At 41.1% G+C, this 27,009-nt stretch overlaps 1 protein-coding gene across 1 annotated transcript in view; it reads right to left on the bottom strand.

The window, feature by feature from the left end:
• The window catches only part of inpp5a (inositol polyphosphate-5-phosphatase A), a 228,484-nt gene extending 202,158 nt beyond the window's left edge, over positions 1–26,326 (bottom strand). Inside the window, exon 1 of the mRNA XM_084187952.1 lies at positions 25,894–26,326. Within this exon, the coding sequence (XP_084044078.1) occupies positions 25,894–25,965 (72 nt within the window). The 5' untranslated portion in view covers positions 25,966–26,326. The remainder of the gene's footprint in view (positions 1–25,893) is intronic.
• Between the last annotated feature and the right edge of the window lie 683 nt (positions 26,327–27,009).

Raw genomic sequence — 27,009 nt, 5'->3', positions numbered from 1 at the left:
AGAAAATTGTATATCATACACTACAGTTGAGGAACAATGGGAAGTAATTCTGCTTTGAAAGTTCATAAACTTGAAACCTCACTTTTGAGAAAATGGCCCTTGAATGTTTTGGTAAACCTACTGGAGAGCTCTTCTTTATCTACGCCCATTCAGCATCATTCACACCTTCTTAAAAGCTTTAGCCCCACCCATCTCTACGAGGGTTCACATGTGAGGTCATGTACTAAACAACCAAAGATTTCAAGACTAAAGGCTGGTTTATACTACGGGTGTTTTCGTATATTTAATCTGCAATGCCAGAGTGTGCTCTGGGAGTTTGTAAACTCCGAGCAGTCAGATTGTCCGTTCGTAAATTCAGAGTGTTTCAGAGTGCACACTGGACGCTCTGGCCGAGGAGTAGGGCTGATCCGAGCGCTCTGACCTAACAGCAGCAGTCAAGCACCGAAGCTAACTGGCTAACGTTGGCTAGCTTGCTAGCAACTTCCAGACACAAATGAGAGAACAGCTCACTCGCCCTAGCAGAGCTAGTTAGACTGTTTTTATGTTATCCAGAGCGTTGGTGACTGCAACTGTGCTGCTGGCAACAATTGAATTACACTTTTTTGCCAATGTTTACTGACACCAGCCATATTCAATGGGTGTTGAGCGTTCATAAATGTGTCTGTTATTCTGTGCTCTGGCACACTCAGACGAGAGTGCTCTGAAATCGGAGTAGATAGCCAGAGCGAATTTACCAGCTACGTCTATCGACAGTTGTCGCAGTGACATCATGAACATTCTATTGAAATGGTTACTTGCATAGTGGAGTCTTTTGATTAGACATGTAGCTAGCTAGATAAACAATGACCAATAATCCCAACTCATAACGTTACTACCCTGCATGAATCTGCAGGTAGCTAACCAACCAGGTTCAATGTTAGATAACTAGCAATGCAAATGGCTCTGAGATACGAATAATATTCCTACACAGATTATACATGTAACGTTAGCTAGCGAGCCAGCCAGCTCACGTTAGCTAGCTAGCTAACAGTACACTTTAACTTGAAATGAAAACGACTTTCTGACAAAATTAGAAACGTGTAATATCTGAAAATGTAGCTAGCTAAACTTCTTACCCGTATAAACCAACTAGGCTCGTAAATTAACAATTGTATTCATATTTACAGATGGCATACAAGTTTGTTATTAAGGCACATGAAAGTTCACATGTTCCAGAAGGCATTCCTGGCAAAAAAATAATTTTTATAAATAAAAGTTTACGTTCAAATGGCTCTCCTGTGAAGTAGTGGCGCGCGACATACGCCTAGTTTCCTGAAAGTAGTCACATTTGTGACAGACTTGTAAAAGCGTTCTTGTATTCATTCTTTTAATTGTATTCATTCTTGCACCATGTGATCAATTATCAGTTCTAAGCATGTATTTTTCTTCTCTATGCTGCCTGCAGCATGATCTAATTTGCCTGTGCATATATAACAGACAGTTGTTTGTCGGAGCATGTCTCCGGAGTCACCAGAGGAGCACATATTAATCTCCTGCTGTAGAATTAATTGCAGCCAGCAGGTCAAACGAACGACTAAAATTAACGAGTCACTCAAGTCAGTAAAAAGAGTAGTTCAAAAAGAACTAATCGTTCGCAAACTGCAAATCAATGCATGCAAGAGATCTGTCATTCATTCATTGCTATGATCACTGACCTCCTGAAGAAGCAGCTATCCCTTTTACTTTCTTTCTGTGCCCCCAAATGTTTGGATATAGGCCTACTGGTAAAGTTACCAGGTTGTTAGCTAGCTAGCCAATGGGGTAACATGACTGAACAAAGTGTAAACAAAATGGTTAACGACATCAACGCGCAATTAGTTTTAGAACAGCCCACGACATGGTTTGTGAACGTAAAAATGCGGTCCCAGCGATATACTATAGGAAGATGCAAGTTTTGCGGCGGTAATATGGGTCAAATCTTTTGACCTAGTTGGGCTAGAAGCAAGCCGTTTTCGCTGTAGTAATAGTGAAACCATGACGCTAACGAATCTGCACTTGCTTGTACAGCGAAGCCTTATTACAACAATTATGAGAAGAAAAAAAAAATCCATAGTCGCACAGCGCTCCAAAATAAAACTCCTGGTCGCACGGCTAAATATTTGGTTGCATTTGCGACCAAATTGGAGCCGTACATGTACATATTATGTCAACTGAAATGTTGTCCCGACAACTCTATTCAGTGAGAATAAGCGCCTTAGTGCTTCCTTTGAAAAGCAACATCACACCTCTGATGTAACCAACCAGTCTGAGATCCACAGAAGCACTCACTACTGTACTTACTCTCTCCCTCCTTTCATCCACTGCTGATACAACGTAGTGAGACACCACCAGGCCTTGAATTTCCCAGCGGCGTGCCCTTGGGCTGAATATAATAATTAAATTCCCTTCTCCCGGCTGCCAATCGCCATGCTCCAAAGCACCGCTCACTCACATGGCTCTCTGATATCTCAATTCTTAGTAGCAAATGCCCTTCACGTGACTGGGTCCTTCTCACAGGCATCTCAGCTCCGAAGTAGGCCACAAATGAAGACAGACACATCGGGGATGCAACAGCATGCGTCCTTCTTATCGAATTTCGAGGTGCATATTGAAGAGCTGTCCACATTTACTTTTCGTCAGCCAACAAGATGAGTAACGAACAGCAAAAGCACTAGCCTATGTCTATCTACTCTCCCCCATAGTACAAAAAGTTGACATATTCTATTGGTCAGCTTGTCCTTCTGTGTGAGAAATAAATATTCCAAACATACTCTGGGAGAGTTGTGGGACGCGACAAATGCCAAATTAATACAACCACTGTCATCAAAAAACCTTTAAAAAGCAATGAGGCTGATGAAACAGATCAGAATGTTTAGCTTAAAATGTTGATAAACTAACAGGCAATTTCTTCAAATTATAAGCACAGAAATGTGCACGCGGCAGTAGACTATAAGCGTAATTGTTCCAAAATGCAATTAGCGGAAAACGGTAAGACATGCCTCATAAAATGACAAAAAATGTCCAGGTTTTAAACAATTATGTTTATGGTTAAAAAGTTTCAAAATTTGGACTGCCTCCACTCAGATTGCAATAGTGCCTCAAGTATGTTGAAAGAATAAAGCCTTTAGATATTAATAATGATCCTACATTATTATAAATAGTAAAAAATAAAGAAAAACCCTTGAATGAGTAGGTGTGTCCAAACTTTTGACTGGTACTGTATGTACAGTGAGGGAAAAAAGTATTTGATCCCCTGCTGATTTTGTACGTTTGCCCACTGACAAAGACATGATCAGTCTATAATTTTAATGGTAGGTTTATTTGAACAGTGAGAGACAGAATAACAACAAAAAAATCCAGAAAAACGCATGTCAAAAATGTTATAAATTGATTTGCATTTTAATGAGGGAAATAAGTAATTGACCCCCTCTCAATCAGAAAGATTTCTGGCTCCCAGGTGTCTTTTATACAGGTAACGAGCTGAGATTAGGAGCACACTCTTAAAGGGAGTACTCCTAATCTCAGCTTGTTACCTGTATAAAAGACACATGTCCACAGAAGCAATCAATCAATTAGATTCCAAACTCTCCACCATGGCCAAGACCAAAGAGCTCTCCAAGGATGTCAGGGACAAGATTGTAGACCTACACAAGGCTGGAATGGGCTACAACACCATCGCCAAGCAGCTTGGTGAGAAGGTGACAACAGTTGGTGCGATTATTAACAAATGGAAGAAACACAAAAGATCTGTCAATCTCCCTCGGCGTGGGGCTCTATGCAAGATCTCACCTCATGGAGTTGCAATGATCATGAGAACGGTGAGGAATCAGCCCACTAAGAAAACAATTTGTAACACACTGCGCCGTGAAGGACTGAAATCCTGCAGCGCCCGCAAGGTCCCCCTGCTCAAGAAAGCACATATACATGCCCGTCTGAAGTTTGCCAATGAACATCTGAATGATTCAGAGGAGAACTGGGTGAAAGTGTTGTGGTCAGATGAGACCAAAATCGAGCTCTTTGGCATCAACTCAACTCGCCGTGTTTGGAGGAGGAGGAATGCTGCCTATGACCCCAAGAACACCATCCCCACCGTCAAACATTGAGGTGGAAACATTATTGTTTGGGGGTGTTTTTCTGCTAAGGAGACAAGACAACTTCACCGCATCAAAGGGACGATGGACGGGGCCACGTACCGTCAAATCTTGGGTGAGAACCTCCTTCCCTCAGCTAGGGCATTGAAAATGGGTCGGGATGGGTATTCCAGCATGACAATGACACAAAACACACAGCCAAGGCAACAAAGGAGTGGTTCAAGAAGAAGCACATTAAGGTCCTGGAGTGGCCAAGCCAGTCTACAGACCTTAATCCCATCGAAAATCTGTGGAGGGAGCTGAAGGTTCGAGTTGCCAAATGTCAGCCTCGAAACCTTAATGACTTGGAGAAGATCTGCAAAGAGGAGTGGAACAAAATCCCTCCTGAGATGTGTGCAAACCTGGTGGCCACCTACAAGAAACGTCTGACCTCTGTGATTGCCAACAAGGGTTTTGCAACCAAGTACTAAGTCATGTTTTGCAGAGGGGTCAAATACTTATTTCCCTCATTAAAATGCAAATCAATTTATAAAATTTTTTACATGTGTTTTTCTGGATTTTTTTGTTGTTATTATGTCTCTCACTGTTCAAATAAACCTACCAATAAAATTATAGAGTGATCATGTCTTTGTCAGTGGGCAAACGTACAAAATCAGCAGGGGATCAAATACTTTTTTTCCCCTCACTGTATGTACAGTTGAAGTTGGTAGTTTACATACACTTAGGTTGGAGTAATTAAAACTCATTTTTCAACCACTCCACATATTTCTTGTTAACAAACTATAGTTTTGGCAAGTCGGTTAGGACATCTACTTTGTGCATGACACAAGTGATTTTTCCAACAATTGTTTACAGACAGATTATTTCACTTATAATTCACTGTATCACAATTCCAGTGGGTCAGAAGTTTACATACACTAAGTTGACTGTGCCTTTAAACAGCTTGGAAAATTCAAAAAAATGATGTAATTGCTTTAGAAGCTTCTGGTAGGCTAATTTACATAATTTGAGTCAATTGGAGGTGTACCTGTGGATGTATTTCAAGGCCTACCTTCAAACTCAGTGCCTCTTTGCTTGACATCATGGGAAAATCAAAAGAAATTCAGCAAAGACCTCAGAAAAAACACTTGTAGACCTCCACAAGTCTGGTTCATCCTTGGGAGCAATTTTCAAACGCCTGAAGGTACTACGTTCATCTGTACAAACAATAGTACGCAAGTATAAGCACCATGGGACCACGCGGCCGTCATACCTCTCAGGAAGGAGACGCGTTCTGTCTCCTAGAGATGAACGTACTTTGGTGCGAAAAGTGCAAATAAATCCCAGAACAACAGCAAAGGACCTTGTGAAGATGCTGGAGGAAACAGGTACAGAAGTATCTACAGTGGGGAGAACAAGTATTTGATACACTGCCGATTTTGCAGGTTTTCCTACTTACAAAGCTTGTAGAGGTCTGTAATTTTTATCATAGGTACACTTCAACTGTGAGAGACGGAATCTAAAACAAAAATCCAGAAAATCAAATTGTATGATTTTTAAGTAATCAATTTGCATTTTATTGCATGACATAAGTATTTGATACATCAGAAAAGCAGAACATGGTATTTGGTACAGAAACCTTTGTTTGCAATTACAGAGATCCTACGTTTCCTGTAGGTCTTGACCAGGTTTGCACACACTGCAGCAGGGATTTTGGCCCACTCCTCCATACAGACCTTCTCCAGATCCTTCAGGTTTCGGGGCTGTCGCTGGGCAATACAGACTTTCAGCTCCCTCCAAAGATTTTCTATTGGGATCAGGTCTGGAGACTGGCTAGGCCACTCCAGGACCTTGAGATGCTTCTTACGGAGCTACTCCTTAGTTGCCCTGGTTGTGTGTTTCGGGTCGTTGTCATGCTAAAAGACCCAGCCACGACCCATCTTCAATGCTCTTACTGAGGGAAGGAGGTTGTTGGCCAAGATCTCGCGATACATGGCCCCATCCATCCTCCCCTCAATACGGTGCAGTCGTCCTGTCCCCTTTGCAGAAAAGCATCCCCAAAGAATGACGTTTCCACCTCCATGCTTCACGGTTGGGATGGTGTTCTTGGGGTTGTACTCATCCTTCTTCCTCCTCCAAACACGCGAGTGGAGTTTAGACCAAAAAGCTCTATTTTTGTCTCATCAGACCACATGACCTTCTCCCATTCCTCCTCTGGATCATCCAGATGGTCATTGGCAAACTTCAGACGGGCCTGGACATGCGCTGGCTTGAGCAGGGGGACCTTGCGTGCGCTGCAGGATTTTAATCCATGACGGCGTAGTGTGTTACTAATTGTTTTCTTTGAGACTGTGGTCCCAGCTCTCTTCAGGTCATTGACCAGGTCCTGCCGTGTAGTTCTGGGCTGATCCCTCACCTTCCTCATGATCATTGATACCCCACGAGGTGAGATCTTGCATGGAGCCCCAGACCGAGGGTGATTGACCATCATCTTGAACTTCTTCCATTTTCTAATAATTGCGCCAACAGTTGTTGCCTTCTCACCAAGCTGCTTGCCTATTGTCCTGTAGCCCATCCCAGCCTTGTGCAGGTCTACAATTGTATCCCTGATGTCCTTACACAGCTCTCTGGTCTTGGCCATTGTGGAGAGGTTGGAGTCTGTTTGATTGAGTGTGTGGACAGGTGTCTTTTATACAGGTAACGAGTTCAAACAGGTGCAGTTAATACAGGTAATGAGTGGAGAACAGGAGGGCTTCTTAAAGAAAAACTAACAGGTCTGTGAGAGCCGGAATTCTTACTGGTTGGTAGGTGATCAAATACTTATGTCATGCAATAAAATGCAAATGAATTACTTAAAAATCATACAATGTGATTTTCTGGATTTTAGATTCCGTCTCTCACAGTTGAAGTGTACCTATGATCAAAATTACAGACCTCTACATGCTTTGTAAGTAGGAAATCCTGCAAAATCGGCAGTGTATCAAATACTTGTTCTCCCCACTGTATATCCACAGTAAAACAAGTCCTGTATCGACATAACCTGAAAGGCCGATCAGCAAGGAAGAAGCCACTGCTCCAAAACTGCCATAAAAAAGCCAGACTACGGTTTGCAACTGCACATGGGGACAAAGATCATACTTTTTGGAGAAATGTCCTCTGGTCTGATTAAACAAAAATAGAACTGTTTGGCCATAATGAGCATCGTTATGTTTGGAGGAAAAATGGGGCGCATTGCAAGCCGAAGAACACCATCCCAACCGTGAAGCCCGGGGGTGGCAGCATCATGCTGTGGGGGTGTTTTGCTGCAGGAGGGACTGGTGCACTTCACAAAATAGATCGCATCATGAGGAAGGAAAATTATGTGGATATACAGTGGGGGAAAAAAGTATTTAGTCAGCCACCAATTGTGCAAGTTCTCCCACTTAAAAAGATGAGAGAGGCCTGTAATTTTCATCATAGGTACATGTCAACTATGACAGACAAATTGAGATTTTTTTTTCCAGAAAATCACATTGTAGGATTTTTTATTTATTTATTTGCAAATTATGGTGGAAAATAAGTATTTGGTCACCTACAAACAAGCAAGATTTCTGGCTCTCACAGACCTGTAACTTCTTCTTTAAGAGGCTCCTCTGTCCTCCACTCGTTACCTGTATTAATGGCACCTGTTTGAACTTGTTATCAGTATAAAAGACACCTGTCCACAACCTCAAACAGTCACACTCCAAACTCCACTATGGCCAAGACCAAAGAGCTGTCAAAGGACACCAGAAACAAAATTGTAGACCTGCACCAGGCTGGGAAGACTGAATCTGCAATAGGTAAGCAGCTTGGTTTGAAGAAATCAACTGTGGGAGCAATTATTAGGAAATGGAAGACATACAAGACCACTGATAATCTCCCTCGATCTGGGGCTCCACACAAGATCTCACCCGTGGGGTCAAAATGATCACAAGAACGGTGAGCAAAAATCCCAGAACCACACGGGGGGACCTAGTGAATGACCTGCAGAGAGCTGGGACCAAAGTAACAAAGCCTACCATCAGTAACACACTACGCCGCCAGGGACTCAAATCCTGCAGTGCCAGACGTGTCCCCCTGCTTAAGCCAGTACATGTCCAGGCCCGTCTGAAGTTTGCTAGAGTGCATTTGGATGATCCAGAAGAGGATTGGGAGAATGTCATATGGTCAGATGAAACCAAAATAGAACTTTTTGGTAAAAACTCAACTCGTCGTGTTTGGAGGACAAAGAATGCTGAGTTGCATCCAAAGAACACCATACCTACTGTGAAGCATGGGGGTGGAAACATCATGCTTTGGGGCTGTTTTTCTGCAAAGGGACCAGGACGACTGATCCGTGTAAAGGAAAGAATGAATGGGGCCATGTATCGTGAGATTTTGAGTGAAAACCTCCTTCCATCAGCAAAGGCATTGAAGATGAAACGTGGCTGGGTCTTTCAGCATGACAATGATCCCAAACACACCGCCCGGGCAACGAAGGAGTGGCTTCGTAAGAAGCATTTCAAGGTCCTGGAGTGGCCTAGCCAGTCTCCAGATCTCAACCCCATAGAAAATCTTTGGAGGGAGTTGAAAGTCCGTGTTGCCCAGCGACAGCCCCAAAACATCACTGCTCTAGAGGAGATCTGCATGGAGGAATGGCCCAAAATACCAGCAACAGTGTGTGAAAACCTTGAAGACTTACAGAAAACGTTTGACCTGTGTCATTGCCAACAAAGGGTATATAACAAAGTATTGAGAAACTTTTGTTATTGACCAAATACTTATTTTCCACCATAATTTGCAAATAAATTCATTAAAAATCCTACAAATGTGATTTTCTGGATTTATTTTTCTCATTTTGTCTGTCATAGTTGACGTGTACCTATGATGAAAATTACAGGCCTGTCTCATCTTTTTAAGTGGGAGAACTTGCACAATTGGTGGCTGACTAAATACTTTTTTCCCCACTGTATTGAAGCAACATCTCAAGACATCAGTCAGGAAGTTAAAGCTTGGTCGCAAATGGGTCTTCCAAATGGACAATGACCTCAATAAGGACAACAAAGTCAAGGTATTGGAGTGGCCATCACAAAGCCCTGACCTCAATCCTATAGAAAATGTGTGGCCAGAACTTAAAAAGCGTGTGCGAGCAAGGAGGCCTACAAACCTGACTCAGTTACACCAGCTCTGTCAGGAGGAATGGGCCAAAATTCACCCAACTTATTGTGGGAAGCTTGTGGATGAACTCTATAAGGTGTCGAAAACATTCCACAGGGATGCTGACCCATGTTCACTCCAATGCTTCCCACAGTTGTGTCAAGTCGGCTGGATGTCCTTTGGGTGGTGGATCATTCTTGATACACACTGGAAACTGTTGTGTGAAAAACCCAGCAGTGTTGCAGTTCTTGACACAAACTGGTGCACCTGGCACCTACTACTATACCCCATTCAAAGGCAGTTATATTTTTTGTCTTGCCCATTCACCCCCTGAACGGCACACATTCACACGTCTCAATTATCTCAAGGCTTGAAAATCCTTCTTTAACCTGTCTCATTCCCTTCATCTACACTGATTTGAAGTGGATTTAGCAAGTTACATCAATAAGGGATCATAGCTTTCACCTGGATTCGCCTAGTCAGTGTGTCATGGAAAGAGCAGGTGTTCTTAATGTTTTGTAGACTCCCATTTCATTCCTTTGCTTATTTGAGCTAGATGGACTCATTCCTCACCTCATCCCTTATCATCTCTACTATATCTTTACATTTTTTAAACATTTTTAGTCATTTAGCAGACGCTCTTATCCAGAGCGACTTACAGTTAGTGAGTGCATACATTTTTCATACTGGCCCCCCCGTGGGAATTGAACCCACAACCCTGGCGTTGCAAGTGCCATGCTCTACCAACTGAGTTATAGGAGGGCCATCTTGACATATGACTTTCCTATGAAGAGTTAAACTTCTCCAAAAAAAAAATTGTTACGTTAAATAAAAATACGTTTCATTTTTTTTAATTATCACCTACTAGTGGCACAGGGTTTGCACTTCGTAGACATTTCTTGTCACATAAATCACCTCAGGCTTGACAGATGCAGTTCACAAGCACGCGCAGGACAGATTACACAGATACAGACCAATATTGTCACTGGGGGGTACCCGTACTTACTCAAGCAAGTAAACAAACTCAGCGTAACAGGTGAAAGTTTCTTGTGGATTTTTAAGACCTTAATTATGTTTATGAATTTAAGAGCTTTATTATGCCATGTGATCACATGCAATGTTCCAGTTAGCAGAACAACGCATGATTGCAGTTCATATTAGAACGTGATTATACCAGAAATAGATCACACACACACACACACACAGAAATAAAGATTGCCCGCTAGCTTGTTTGTTAACATAAACACACTTCGGAAGCAGTAGGAAGGGCATTAACATTTTATCATGATCGCGTTTTGCAGTGATGCTGACTAGTGAGTCATTGATCATATTATGAAGCGTCCGTAATGGTCACATCCGTTACGCTTAGAACGAGTACAGACAAAGAGAGAAAGGAAACCAATTATACTTCATCTAAGCCCTTGATGAAAGTTAGCTTTGCAAAGGTAGTTTGCATACAATCATACTCTAAACAATAACCACCTTTCCTCAAAAACGTTACAGATGTCACACTGCCTGTCCAAATCAGCTTTCTATCTTCACTAGACTGTGGAATTCTGTACTAGCACTCAATGGACAAAAATTAGTTTGATATTGTTTCATTAACCTTCCGACTTGGTCAGAAACACAGGGGGACAGACGTGAGTACCAAAACACGTTCTGTGAGCCATTGCCAAAAGCTATGAAATCTGGTTGACTGAAAATACTTGAGACTTTGTATCCTACTTTGTAGTAACAATGACATTCAATTTGGCTAATATAAAGGCCAAATGTAGTCTTTACTTTAAAATACACACATTCAAGGTAAATATGAAAGTAGTTTAATTAGGAAATAAGTTATTTTGTTTTTTCATGCTCAGGTTGACCTTACTATGGAATTGTTCATATTACGTATTCTTCTACACACTGGCTATTAATCTAATGAGCTTCGCCCCCAAACAAGACCACATTTTGTTGGTTGGTTTGTTTGGGCCAAATCAAGGCAAGTCCGGACCGGCCCAAAAGACGACGTCTGTGGACGTTGAAATCAAGGCGGCTGGTGCTCAGTGGGTGCGGATGCTGGTTACAGTAAATAGAAAGAGAGTGGGGCTCATGGGTAGGTGTCGGTAAGAGTCGGGAGAGGTGACATTAACTGGAGAGAAAAAGAAAAGAGATGCGGAAGGGGTCCAGACTGTTTTCACACACTCGCTTTGACCACCAGACGACAGAAAGAGAAAGAAAACTTATGAGCTGAACATAACAGTATGCCAGTGGAAGGGAAGACAGTAGCAGGTGACCCAACTGTGGTTTGTGACGACTATGATTTCCCATTGTAGCCAATTAAATTGCAGTAATTCTGTTACTGATTATTCCATAATTCTGTTACCGATTTGGTAATAGAATTATGAGTTTTAATCACTTAAACATAAACAAAAATGTATATCAGTAAAAACAAAACACAAAATTGGTAGGTAAACATGTACCTGTTACTTGTATGAACTTTCATTATCCTCCATCCTCATGAGGGAGATAAATTAGAAAATATCTTTAAAATATTTACAAGTTACAAGGCACGAGGCAATGTTTCTTAAAAATGTACACAAGGCAAATAATTTATCCAGAATTAAAAGAGTTATTAGTTGGCAGGGGTCTTTACTTCAACATTGTGTTTTGATGCATTTCTAATACCTTAAGACTTTTCCTAAGACCCCTTTTCTATCTATTTGACCCGAAATCAAAGCCATTACCTATGGCAAAAGTTTAAGATGGAAAATGTATCTGTAGCTAGGTTTCTATCCAATTGGTAAAACAATATGCAAATTTTCCCACCAGAGATGTTTCCATCAAACTGACTTATTGCAGATATAAGGCTGTGCGTGATGACGTAGTGCACATAAAATTTACTTTTGCGGTTAAATTCCCATTTACCTAATAAAAAAATACACGTTAAATAGGTTTCCAATCGTATTTTCAACTCTACGGATGATTTTGTCATAAAAACTGTTGCATTATAGCAAATGTGCCCACTCTGGTCTTGGCATGTGCACTGTAGCCAACAGCTCCCAGATACAGTGTGGGCTACCTACATCATGAAATTATTGAAATTAAGCCAAGCATCGATCATCAAAATTGTACCAGCATGTCCTGTTTCCTCAGCCCGGTCATTACTTTTTTCACGCGTCAACTAATTCATCCGTATGAAATGGTTGAACGGAAACCTTGTTTGTGCCTTAATTTCTCCAAAATATACACTCAGTTTTCATTTGACACCCATTTTGATATGCTCCTATGAACTTCACGTTGGTGCTCATGGGTCATTTTACATGGAAATGACAGGAAAGCACTGAGTGACACAGAAAGGGAATACCTCCCATGCAGATACAGAGCAGAGCCACCTGAAAAAAAATGTATTCTCTTTCAAGGGCTCTCCAGTCTCCACAATCAAATCCACTGGTAGGCTGACCAACGCCACGGTTCTATTGAATGGTGGACTCTGAAATAACAACGCTCAGTTTGCTGACTGCTGTTGAAATTCCTGAAGCTATCAAAGTGTGATATCTTATACAGTTTTAAAGATGGTATTGTTGGAGCATTTCAGGTCATCATGGGCATCTAGGCCTAGTTCTCATCAATGTAATTGCCATGATCTGAAGAGATCTCCAGAACAGCTCAGATTCTCGTCCTCCAAGAAATTAAGGGTGGTAAAAGAGAAGCAGAATGCCTCTAAACTCCCAGCTGTGACAATTAGAGAAGAATCTACTAAAATGTCAAGACAACTCACCGTTTTCCTTATTAAGTGAATTGTACAAATGCAGCGACGTAAGAGTTCAGTATTATTTAATGGAAAATTATAATGGTGTATAATCACAACTGCATCATCACGGTAAAATCTAGGCCCAAGGCGTCAACGTATTATTAAATAAATAACATTCTTAAAAACACATCAACAAACAGTCAAAGACGCCATCATGGGCTTCCGTGGAGAGGAATTAAGAGGGCTCAGGCAATAGACGCTGATTATTCTGGCTTCTAGATGCCAGCACAATTAATCTTACTCCATCTTCCCTTTAAAAATCTAATTTTATGTTCTGAAGGGGCAGGAAGAGAGCGCAAGCAGGGAGCGCACCAAAATAGCACCATCTGATATTTATTTCAGAAAATGTCCATTCCAACAGCAGCAACAACATCTAACACATAATGGAACACTCTCAGACTGAAAAAACAAGGAGAGATGCTGATGTCATCAAAAGCAATTGTTTGAAAGTCTTGACTTTCGGGAACTCTGCAATGTGGCAAGTCAACCACTGGCTGATAAGGTCAGTGATTCAGCTAGCCTAGCCATTTGAAGTAAATTGGTCAGGACACATGAAGCTCTTCAACCATTATAGAGTTCATTATTAGCTACCCTTTTGTCAAAACCTTTCATTGTCAACCTCTTCTCTGCAAATACACTATTAAAAACATCTAGCTAGCCTTGAATCTCTTCAATCTGACTGAACTGTGGCTAGACACTAGGGCTGGCTCGTTTTTACAAGCGTGTATGACGGCTTGTTCTCATATTGTCTTTTTGGTCTCGTTTCCTTCGCTCGTTCTGTGCTGTTTGCAATGACTGTAGGCTGTGTGCACCTTCCCATTTACACACACGCACCCAAGCTCCTCCCTCTGCCACTCACAACAACAAAGATGAGAGATCGCTTCTTCCTCTGACAAGCAGTTTCAACTCGCTATTTGTATTTGAGGTTTGGTCCAATAGAATCAGTCATCTGGACACCGAAACAGAGACATTATTTTACTGTAATAGAGGAGAAGTTAACCTTTCTACCGATACACTTTTTATGTTTCAACTCCTCAAATTGCACGCAGAGCAGACACTACTAAAACAGGAGTCTCAATGAACATTGATTCTAGAAAATGTATGCTTACTTTGTCATTGCAGTACCACGCACGGCTAACAGCATTTTAGCCAAAGACTGTTATACTAGCTGTCTAGTCTGCGTTTTATACGTTTGCAGTAAGCATAAAAACACAATTATATAAGAAATTGGCAACTCGTTCTCATTCTGAGAAATAAGGTAGGCCACTTGATTTCAACATCTGAACAAAGTGTACAGGCTAGCATGCTGTTCAAACAGTTGGAGACAGACAGAAGGGTGTGTTCATAAAAATTCAACTGTTCTAAATTGTTAGTTAGCAAATAGGTTGGATAAACTTGAAATATAAAGATTAGCTGGCTAATCACTAGCATGTGGGCTTGTGCTTGAGTGTGTTTATGAGACCTGTGTTCATTTTCTATAATGCCTGCTACAAGTTATTAATTATTAGTGAATGTACATTATTCATGCTTTCTGGTTAAATTTGTAACAAAACAGACATTTTCACAGACTTGAAAACCAGATCAGTGATAATTGCGAAAAAGCAGGTTAAAATATTTTGATAAAATAATTAGTGGGTCTTATAGTTGTGGGAGGCTTATATTTAGGCTAGGTATAATTTCACAAGCCCTGAATTCATCACATTATTGCTGACTGTCTGAAATGCAGTAGATTTTACCTTTAATTGTACAACAACGCTTATTTAGAGAAAACATACTGTATATTGTGAATCACCCATAAGTTTGAAAAAATTCAAGATGATTTTTAGGCCATATCGCCCAGCCCTACTAGACAGTGTGAAAATAATGTTCTAATCATGCTCACACCAAATGTACTGCTCAGCACCATAAACCAACACACATATTGTAGTCTAATACATTTTACATTTACATTTTAGTCATTTAGCAGACGCTCTTATCCAGAGCAACTTACAGTTAGTGAGTGCATACATTTTTTTTCTTTCTTCAATACCCCTCCACCACTCTAAATACACACTGCAGACTATTATATCATATTATTCACTTAGCCTCCACCATTACCTAGCATCAGCCATGTGATCTGGGACTAAATATAAACACACGTCTTTGTCCACCAGCTATTTCTGTTCCATCTGAGATTAACTATAACATTCTAATGTATTTACCAGAAAAGCACAATTCTCTCAACTCTACCCAGGACCTCCTCTCCGATTGTTAATGAAGTGTTACCAGTGGGCCCACCTACAGTAGCAACATGAAAAATCCTCTTAACCTCCATATACACTCACTGTGCTCGATTATAGAGTCATTCAGGGTTCCAAGCCAGTAGGAGCAGCAGTTAGGCCTATATCAGTACCGAGCTCGAGGACACAGATTTTTTTCTAATTTCATTCCATCCCTTTTCTATCTTTAGCAGTGTAAATATGCCGGCTCACTGGGGTCTAGATTAGAGCTGAGAGATATGGACAAAAATCGATGTCGCAATGAATAAATCAGTGATAAATTGCAATAAATGATTTTGGGGGAAGGCGCTAGAGCTGAGCGATATGGACAAAGTAATATAGTGATAAATGTAACTATTTTGCTCGATAACAATAAATACAACAATATATATATTTTTTATGGATAATTACTTTACATTAGCAGCAGGGCTTTAGACATTTTTTTCCAGTGTCAAGCAAGACAACTGAGATGGTAGGCTATGATTAAAAAAGTAAGCTATTTCATCTAACATATCCAGGGAATGCATGATAGATATTTTGATTTGCAACCTGTCAAGATAGGATCCAGAATTATCCGATTTCTTTTTGGCTCAGAGAATTTGCCGACATCTCTCTTTTCATGGAGGACTGGCTTGAATTGTGAGGATGACCACAGAATTTATTTTCATCATGAGCAAAATGTATTGGTTTTTCTACCCTATGTTGCAAAGGAAATGCGATCTATTTAATAAACACAGGAGACCAGCAAAATTGATAAGAGTGTGGGAGTAAAGCAGGAAGAGTGGCATCTAGTGGTCAAAACCTGGTACTTTCACACTAATTTATGCAACTTCAATGACTAGTTTCTCTGAACAGGGGAAAATAGCCATCACCAAATTCACAGGGAATCCAACACATAGTATGAAGAAGCAACACTCCAAACCACATTCATACTACTTGTCAGTAGGGCTGACCCCAATTAGTCGACTGGTCGATTGTTTGGTCGTTAGGCTGTTGGTCGACCAAGATTGTTTTAGTCGAGCAGTAACTTGGAGCTCACTGTATACAGTGCATTCGGAAAGTATTCAGACCCCTTGACATTTTCCACATTTTGTTACGTTACAGCCTTTTTCTGAAATTGATTCAATCGTTTTTTTCCCTTCATCAATCTACACACAATACCCCATAATGACAAAGCAAAAATAGGTTTTTAGATTTTTTTGCAAATGTATTAAAAATAACAAACGGAAATATCAAATGTTCATAAGTATTCAGACCCTTTACTCAGTACTTTGTTGAAGCACCTTTGGCAGCGATTACAGCCTAAAGTCTTCTTGGGTATGACGCTACAAGCTTGGCACACCTGTATTTGGGGAGTTTCTCCCATTTCTCTCTGCAGATTCTCTCAAGTTCTGTCAGGTTGGATGGGGAGCGTCGCTGCACAGCTATTGTCAGGTCTCTCCAGAGATGTTCAATTTGGTTCAAGTCCGGGCTCTGGCTGGGCCACTCAAGGACATTCAGAGACTTGTCACGAAGCCACTCTTGTGTTGTCTTGGCTGAGTGCTTAGGGTCTTTGTCCTGTTGGAAGGTGAACCTTTGTCCCAGATCTGAGGTTCTGAGCGCTCTGGAGCAGGTTTTCATCAAGGATCTCTCTGTACTTTGCTCCGTTCATCTTTCCCTTGATCCTGACTAGTCTCCCAGTCCCTGCCGCTGAAAAACATCCCCACAGCATGATGCTGCCACCACAACCATGCTTCACCGTAGGGATGGTGCCAGGTTTCCCCCAGACGTGACGCTTGGCATTCAGGCCAAAGAGTTCAATCTTTGTTTCATCAGACCAGAGAATCTTGTTTCTCATGGTCTGAGAGTCCTTTAGGTGCCATTTGGCAAACTCCAAGCAGGCTGCATTCCATATTTTGAGTGCTGGTACTGTTTATATTTAGGTGAAGGAGCTCCAAAATACTTTTGAGCTAATATTCTATAAGAGGAACAGGAGCTCAAGCAGTAGAACATTTGAGATGCTGGTACTCAGCTCCGGTGAGCTCCTGCCCAAGTCAAGCACTGCTTCTTATCCCTTGCCCAAATAGCCTACAGCTGTGTCTGTCCCGAGCTCACTGGCGTGGGAAACATAATATTTTATACAATGTTGCAAGTTCGCTAGCGCAAGCTTCGGGCCGGACCCAAGTTAATAGTTGATACAATGTTTTAAGTTCGTTGCAGACAGGCCATGTGTAGCCAATGTGATTTATAGGATATTTATTCTTTTTATAAGGATATTTTCTACCTGCAGGCTGCAATGTTTTTATTTGTTGGCTTTATGTAGGCTATTTTTACATAGTTGGCAATGGCAATAGAAGTTACTTTTTAGGTTTGTTTAATTTTCCATTTCGATTGGAATAGAATTTTGATTAACCACATGACAATGATTTTCAGATATGAAGACGTTATTATAAATTAAATGAAACTGTTTCATGAAAATGTGCATATGAAAAGCATAACTGGCACACAGATCGGTAGAAAGGGTAAGAAATTGGCATTTCACATGAGAAAGGTTGCAGACGACTCGTAATGGCAGAATCTGCGAAAGCCAGCACGAGTGGGAGGAGAACAGTTGGGTCAGGTTAAGGTTTTTTTCTTCTGGTTATCTAGATCTCTGGCGCCCTCTTGCTGCATTTGTCTTACTTCATCAAACTGTAAGTTTAAAGCATCAGACAAGCTCAATGCATATAGTTGATTTTATTAAAACACATAGGGTGTGTCTACATATGGAAAAATATGTTTAAACATTTGACTAATCGATTGGTCGATAGAACATACGACTTTTGGTCGACTAAGATTTTTTGTAGTCAGGGACAACCCTACTTGTCAGACATAGAGAATTGATACTGTATACTAGTTGTTGGGGTAGGATTGGTGTGGGGCCCGTTGGTGGCTCTTGACAATTTTATTGGATTCCTGTCTTACTCATTGGTAGGAAGGATTTTGGTCCAAATTTGGATTTGGGTAGGATTTGCCGCTACTGTCAACTATGCAGAGTTCACCCACCGCTTCAGGGCAGTATTTGATCATCCACCAGAGGGTAAAGCGGCGGGTGGTTGGATTCTATATTTACTGAATATTATTTTAACCTATAAATTAAACTGACCAATTTGGGTGAACTCAATTAGCTTAATTTCTCAGAGACCAAATTACCTTTTTAAAAAGTAATGTTTCAGGAATGACAATCTTATCTGTTTCTAACTAAAGAAACGATTTGAACAATCTGAGATGGTGGGTGTCATGGCTTGCTGAAATGACATGGAACGACTCATTTGAAGCACTCCAGAAAATAACTGTTTTCCTTCCAACAGCTAAATTAGGGTTGTCTGATGATAAGTGTTTGACTTTGCCTCTGGACCCTTGCAGACGATAAATGTTTGATTTTCGCATCCACAGAACTCGGACGAACATAAAAAGGACGGTGCAAGATTCACCTGCAGCTGAATGCTCGTTTTGAACATCCCACACACACACACACACACACACACACACACACACACACACACACACACCTCTCTTAATGAGTCCTTATGACCGTGTTCCATCAACATCATCAGCATGGGGTGAATGGGTGCGTCAGTTCCAGGGAACCAGTTCCAGGGAACCAGGGTTGGGTTATAAAACAATATCCGAAACTTTGAACATCCCACGGAGCACCAAGAATATGGCACCATAACAAACCTGCCAAGAGAGGGCCGCCCACCAAAACTCACAGACCAGGCCAGGAGGGCATTAATCAGAGAGGCAACAAAGAGACCAAAGATAACCCTGAAGGAGCTGCAAAGCTCCACAGCGGAGATTGGAGTATCTGTCCATAGGACTACTTTAAGCCGTACACTCCACAGAGCTGGGCTTTATGGAAGAGTGGCCAAAGGGCATGTGGGAGACTCCCCAAATATATGGAAGAAGGTACTCTGGTCAGATGAGACTAAAATTTAGCTTTTTGGCCATCAAGGAAAAAGCTATGTCTGGCGCAAACCCAACACCTCCTATCACCCCGAGAACACCATCCCCACAGTGAAGAAAATCACATTGTATGATTTTTAAGTAATTCATTTGCATTTTATTGCATGACATAAGTATTTGATCACCTACCAAGTAGTAAGAATTCCGGCTCTCACAGACCTGTTAGTTTTTCTTTAAGAAGCCCTCCTGTTCTCCACTCATTACCTGTATTAACTGCACCTGTTTGAACTCGTTACCTGTATAAAAGACACCTGTCCACACACTCAATCAAACAGACTCCAACCTCTCCACAATGGCCAAGACCAGAGAGCTGTGTAAGGACATCAGGGATACAATTGTAGACCTGCACAAGGCTGGGATGGGCTACAGGACAATAGGCAAGCAGCTTGGTGAGAAGGCAACAACTGTTGGCGCAATTATTAGAAAATGGAAGAAGTTCAAGATGACGGTCAATCACCCTCGGTCTGGGGCTCCATGCAAGATCTCACCTCGTGGGGCATCAATGATCATGAGGAAGGTGAGGGATCAGCCCAGAACTACACGGCAGGACCTGGTCAATGATCTGAAGAGAGCTGGGACCACAGTCTCAAAGAAAACCATTAGTAACACACTACGCCGTCATGGATTAAAATCCTGCAGCGCACGCAAAGTCCCCCTGCTCAAGCCAGCGCATGTCCAGGCCCATCTGAAGTTTGCCAATGACCATCTGGATGATCCAGAGGAGGAATGGGAGAAGGTAATGTGGTCTGATGAGACAAAAATAGAGCTTTTTGGTCTAAACTCCACTCGCCGTGTTTGGAGGAAGAAGAAGGTTGAGTACAACCCCAAGAACACCATCCCAACCGTGAAGCATGGAGGTAGAAACATAATTCTTTGGGGATGCTTTTCTGCAAAGGGGAGAGGACGACTGCACCGTATTGAGGGGAGGATGGATGGGGCCATGTATCGCGAGATCTTGGCCAACAACCTCCTTCCCTCAGTAAGAGCATTGAAGATGGGTCGTGGCTGGGTCTTCCAGCATGACAACGACCCGAAACACACAGCCAGGGCAACTAAGGAGTGGCTCCGTAAGAAGCATATCAAGGTCCTGGAGTGGCCTAGCCAGTCTCCAGACCTGAACCCAATAGAAAATCTTTGGAGGGAGCTGAAAATCCATATTGCCCAGCGACAGCCCCGAAACCTGAAGGATCTGGAGAAGGTCTGTATGGAGGAGTGGGCCAAAATCCCTGCTGCAGTGTGTGCAAACCTGGTCAAGACCTACAGGAAACGTACGATCTCTGTAATTGCAAACAAAGGTTTCTGTACCAAATATTAAGTTCTGCTTTTCTGATGTATCAAATACTTATGTCATGCAATAAAATGCAAATTAATTACTTAAAAATCATACAATGTGATTTTCTGGATTTTTGTTTTAGATTCAGTCTCTCACAGTTGAAGTGTACCTATGATAAAAATTACAGACCTCTACATGCTTTGTAAGTAGGAAAACCTGCAACATCAGCAGTGTATCAAATACTTGTTCTCCCCACTGTAGTTTATAAAAAAGTATACACTAACCCTACAATAGTCCTAGTTTTTTTTTTTATTATTGGCTTCAACATGGTAATATTCGTCTACACACATTGTATTAGCATTTAGAAAATGCACTGCATGTTCGAGCCGTGGACAATTGGACATCGCCTGATATGGCCATTTTAGTGACTTTGCCACGTGAAAGGTAAACAAACCAACATGCTACAAGCGGATTCAGCACCAAGGACAGCAATAGGAATTCCTGCAATTTGACAGTTAGGTCTAACAGATGAAAGTGTAAGATGCAATTATTTTACAAAATGATAAAGGAAATACAATGAGCAGTCTATTGTAATAACTTGATGTTCCTAAATAGAACGTCCTACAGTCACGGGCACCTTTCATTCAATGGGCATCGCACACAGGCCTAATGAGTCCAAACTTTTCACAGAAGCTGCATGGACAAAAATAATGTCCAATAAAGAAAGAAAGAGGAATGTCTGTTGACAGTTTTGCTGGTTGTCATATTTTAATAAAACAATACCAATTAGGCTACAGTGCACCTCCGATAGCAAAATCAATGCCATAACCAATTACGTTACTGCTAAGATAAGCTTTTGGTGAGTCTTAAATATTACCAGTAGCTCTGCTTGAAATTGGCACATTGGCACACCTCAAATATTTCCACCCCTCCCACCTCAGCGCAAGCTAGCTGATATAAGACAGGTAAATTACCAATCCTGGCACCAGGGTTGTAAAATAGCAGAGTACTGGATTTTACAAGTCGAAAAAGCGCGCATTTGACACTAGTACCACCTTAACATCAGCTGAGGCCCTAATGTTAGATTCTGCCAAATAGGTCACAGCTTATGTCCTCAAAACACCATAACTTGTGATCTCAACACAAAGCCTGCATTTGTTTCATGTGTGTAATAAAAAAAAAAAAAAAAACTTAGTCAAAGAGTCCATCCCAAATGCAACATCTGGAGTCTGGAAAAACATGTAATGTTTCAATGTCACTGCACACAACTGCACACCCACTAAAAACATACCCAGTGTTTACTAGTTTAATGTACATTATTGCTCACAAATAAAAGTCTGCTCTAAAAACAATAACCTAGTATCAATAAGACACCCATAACTCAGCAGTCATGACAGGCAGTCTAATAAATACCTAGAAAGTGAAAGAACCCTTAGAGGGAGAGAGGCTCTTTTAAAATGTTGACACAACACTGAAAGTGATACAAGGTGTTTGGAGTTATAAAAGCTCAGTATTAACACAGTAATTATGCCAATAGATTTTTAAAAAACATTGCTCTCATTCCTAACTGGGCTTACTTTTCAATTCTGTTCCAACACATCCAACTGTCATTGTACTGCTTACACTGTACTTAGGGTTAGGGCTATGGTTGGTGGTACTCAATAGTTATTACACTTGACTTAAAGGAAATACACAGTAATAAGAACATGGTAGTGTAAAGTGTTATCAAAGATTCTATTGATGTTGAAGTTGTAGCAGCAGCCAAAGCAAAGACCATAACAACAAGTAGTTTGCCAAATATGCCTCATTGATCATCAAGTTAGTCATTCTAAGTTTAAAGGGTCATGAAAATGATGAACCAGCAGCTATTAGAAGGAAACTAGGATAGAAACAGGTTTATTGAATACAACATGAGAAACCTCAACAGATCTCTAATTCAAATAGTCTACTCCACAACATGTTGGTTTCACTTTGTACATATTTAATATGATTGGCCTATAGGCTATACCTGTCAAGAAAATGCTTCCAAATCATGATCCGTCTCACTGGGCCCATGCAGAATGGCAGATACAGTGCCTTCAGCAAGTATTCATAGCCCTTGACTTATTCCACATTGTGTTACAGCCTGAATTCAAAATGGAGTAAATATAAATGAACAAAAATATAAACACATATCCTTCGCATAGAGTTGGTCGGGCTGTTGATTGTGGCCTGTGGAATGTTGTCCCACTCCTCTTCAATGGCTGTGCAAAGTTGCTGGATATAGGCAGGAACTGGAACACGCTGTCGTACACATCGATCCAGAGCATCCCAAACATGCTCAATGGGTGACATGTCTGGTGAGTATGCAGGCCATGGAAGAACTGGGACATTTTCAGGTTCTAAGAATTTTGTAGGTTCTAAGATCCTTCCGACATGGAGCCGTGCATTATCATGCTGAAACATGAGGTGATGGCGGCGGATGAATGGCACGACAATGGGCCTCGTCACGGTATCTCTGTGCATTCAAATTTCCATCGATAAAGTGCACCTGTGTTCTTGTCAGTAGCTCATGCCTGCCCATACCATAACCCCACCGCCACCATGGGGCACTCTGTTCACAACGTTGACATCAGCAAACCGCTCACCCACACGATGCCATCTGCCCGGTACAGTTGAAACCGGGATTCATCCGTGAAGAGCACACTTCTCCAGCGTGCCAGTGGCCATCGAAGGTGAACATTTGCCCACTGAAGTCAGTTACAACGCCGAACTGCAGTCAGGTCAAGACCCTGGTGAAGACGACATGCACGCAGGTGAGCTTCCCTGAGACGGTTTCTGACAGATGGGTTCTGCAAACCCACAGTGGCTGGTCTCAGACGATGCTGCAGGTGAAGAACTCTGATGTGGAGGTCCTGGGCTGGCATGGTTACACGTGGTCTGCGGCTTATGGTAGAGAAATTAACATTAAATTGGTTGAAATTCCTGCACGCTCCCTCAAAACTTGAGACCTCTGTAGCATTGTGTTGTGTGACAAAACTGCACATTTGGGTGGCCTTTTATTGTCCCCAGCACAAGGTGCACCTGTGTAATGATCATACTGTTTATTTAGCTTCTTGATATACCACACCTGTCAGGTGGATGGATTAACTTGGCAAAGGAGAAATGCTCACTAACAGGGATATAAACAAATTTGTGCACAACATTTGAGAGAAATATGTTTTTTTGTGCGTATTATATTATAATATGGGATGTTTTATTTCAGCTCATGAAACATGGGACCAACACTTTAGATGTTGCATTTAGATTTTTGTTAAGTACAGATTTTTTTCTCACCCATCTACACACAATATCCCATAATGACTTAGTGAGAGAAAAAAATGAAAATCTGCAAATGTATTGAAAATGAAATACATAAATATCTCATTTCCATAAGTATTTACACCTGAGTCAATACGTTAGAATCTCCTTTAGCAGCGAGTACAGCTGTAAATATTGCTGGGTAATAAGAGCTTTGCACACCTGGACTGTACAATATTTGCACTTTATTATATTTTAAATTCTTCAAGCTCTGTCAAGTTGGTTGTTGATCATTGCTAGACAGCCTTTTCAAAGATTTTCATGCCGATTTAAGTCAAAACTGTAACTAGGCCACTCAGGAACATTCAATGTCTTATTGGTAAGCAACTCCAGTATATATTTTGCCTTGTGTTTTAGGTTATTAGCCTGCTGAAAGGTGAATTTGTCTCCCAGTGTCTGTTGGAAAGCAGACTGAACCAGGGTGTCCTCTAGGACTTCCTCTAGGATTTTGCCTCTATTCAGTTAATTTTTTATAAAAAATAAACTCTAGTCCTTGCCAATGACAAGCATACACATAACATGATTCAGCCACCACCATGCTTGAAAATATGAAAAAGTGTTACTCAGCGATGTGTTGGATTTGCCCCAAACAAAACTCTTTGTATTCAAGACATAAAGTTAATTTATTTGCAAACAGGAATTTTTTTTGGAATTCTTTTTTTGTGTACAGGCTTCCTTCTTTTCACTCTGTTATTTAGGTAAGTATTGTGGAGTAACTACAATGTTGTTGATCGATCTTCAGTTTTCTCCTATCATAGCCATTAAACTCTAACTGTTTTAAAGTCACCATTGGCCTCATGGTGAAATCCCTGAGCAGTTTCCTTCCTCTCCGGCAACCGAGTTAGGAAGGATGCCTGTATCTTTGTAGTGACTGGGTGTATTGATACACCATCCAAAGTGTAATTAATAACTTCACCTTGCTCAAAAGGTTATTCACTGTCTGCTTTTTTTTTTACTGTTACCCATCTACCAATAGGTGCCCTTTTTGCGAGGCATTGGAAAACCTCCCTGGTCTTTGTGGTTGAATCTGTGTTTTAAAATCACTGCACGACTGAGGGACCTCACAGATAAATTATGTGTGGGCTACAGAGATGAGGTAGTCATTAAAAAAATAATGTTAGACACTATTATTGCACACTTATTATGTGACTTGTTAAGCACATTTTTACTCCTGAACTTATTTAGGCTTGCCATAACAAAGGGGTTGAATAGTTATTGACTCAAGACATTTCAGCTTTTCATTTAATTAATTTGTAAACATTTCTTAAAACTTAATTCCACTTTGACATTATGGGGTATTGTGTGTCAGCCAGTGACACAAAATCTCTATTTAATCCATTTTTAATTCAGGCTGTAACAACAAAATGTGGAAAAAGTCAAGGGTTGTGAATACTTTCTGAAGGCAGTGTTACCCATATGAATGTATGTTGGAAATGTATAGTCTATGGACAAATATTGACCCCAAAAAAAATGGCCTATTTTATCTCTATTATAAAAAATCTATTTTGTTACAAAAGAGTGGACTTCTATGAGAACTTAAAGCCCCTAGGTGAAAGTCAAAACAGGCACGGTAAATCTCTGCCTCCTCTCCTTAGCTGTGTCACAATAATGTTTTCAAGTAGTCTAGGCCATGATGGTAGACTACTACTACCATTTTACAGCAAGCTGCAAGACAGAATGATCGATGTAACCCGAGGCAACGTCCCAAGCAGACAGAGGTCCAACAAACTGTTTCTGCAATGATAGAGACTACAAACATGATCAATCTTGATGGCTAAAGAGGCCCACGCTGTGGTTGTGCTCATACGTGAAGTAAGGTAGGTTACTTACGATGCTATGATAAAGAGTACCTGACATATCAAGGGCCCAGGGAACACATAAATTGAACGCGGCATTGTTGGATACATTGTAACCAATACAACTGGACAACATTCACATTAGTTACAAAGAAACAGTGTAGCAGACACCGTGTATCAAGCTGTCGCAGGCGCAGCAACTCACATCTTCAAAGAGCGATCCAACGTTGGCTGTCACGAGCAGTATTCCCGAGCCTGCTGTCACCTTCCCCGCCATAACTCTTTCAGAATCAAAAGTGTACCGGACTTTGACTGTTTAGAATTTAAAGTAACACAAGTCGCTAAAGGTTTCAGGAGGCTGGTTCGGTTAAAATACTGAGAAAAATACTGCAGCCAGGTTTGTGACCGCTCTGCTCGCTCATACTAGCAAGGCTCGTGCATCTAGTTGCTTGCTGAAGGTCTGCTGATGTTTTGCCTACTTTTTCACATTAACAGCCATCGTAAAAGTTCCCGTTTTAATCCATAGCGACTTCTGGCCTCTGGTTCATTTCAACGTTGACTGTTTTTCCCTGGCTTTTGCAGTGAAAAAGTCTCACTCGTAAGCCGCGACTCAGTCAGGACCATTGCCTTGATTGTTTAGAGAGGATAGGCTAGAGTCCTTCACGGTCCTGACGTCACCAAGCGAATGCAAAGATGGAGCTTTTTTAAAAGGGCAACGCACCACTAGACAAGCCGAGCAAGAGACTGCCTTTCAGAGCTCTTACATAGGCCACTTAACTTGTTGTTGCTCTATAAAAAAAAAAATGCACCTAAAATGGGGGGAATATAACTGTTCTGCCTAAACAATTTAATTCCCTATGTATGAAGCTTCTGTCATAACAATGTCATAAAAAGACAACATAGACAGGTTATTACTGACCTTCTGTAGTGATACAGACGCTAGATGATAGAAATATGTGCTGGTCAGCTTATTAGCAAGATGAAAGCACTATAGTCAACAGCTTACCTAAAAACTGGGCTGTAATAGAAATTGCAAGCAATTGGTGTTGCAGCTGCAGCTGCAGCTGCAGTGTGCTTAAGTCAGTGTAGGAGATAAGAATGGCCTACATAATTGTTTTATTGCAGATTACACTATCTTTCACTATTATTTTCTAAACCACTAGTTATTGTTGACCTGATAATAGATCAATTGTTTGTCTTCCATATACACTACCGGTCAAAAGCTTTAGAACACCTACTCATTCAAGGGTTTTTCTTTATTTTTACTATTTTCTACATTGTACAATAATAGTGAAGACATCAAAACTATGAAATAACACAT

The sequence above is a fragment of the Coregonus lavaretus genome (genome assembly GCF_964263955.1).
Source record: "Coregonus lavaretus genome assembly, chromosome: 1".
In the NCBI taxonomy this organism is placed as follows: domain Eukaryota; kingdom Metazoa; phylum Chordata; class Actinopteri; order Salmoniformes; family Salmonidae; genus Coregonus; species Coregonus lavaretus.
This window is presented reverse-complemented; position numbering and strand designations above follow the sequence as displayed.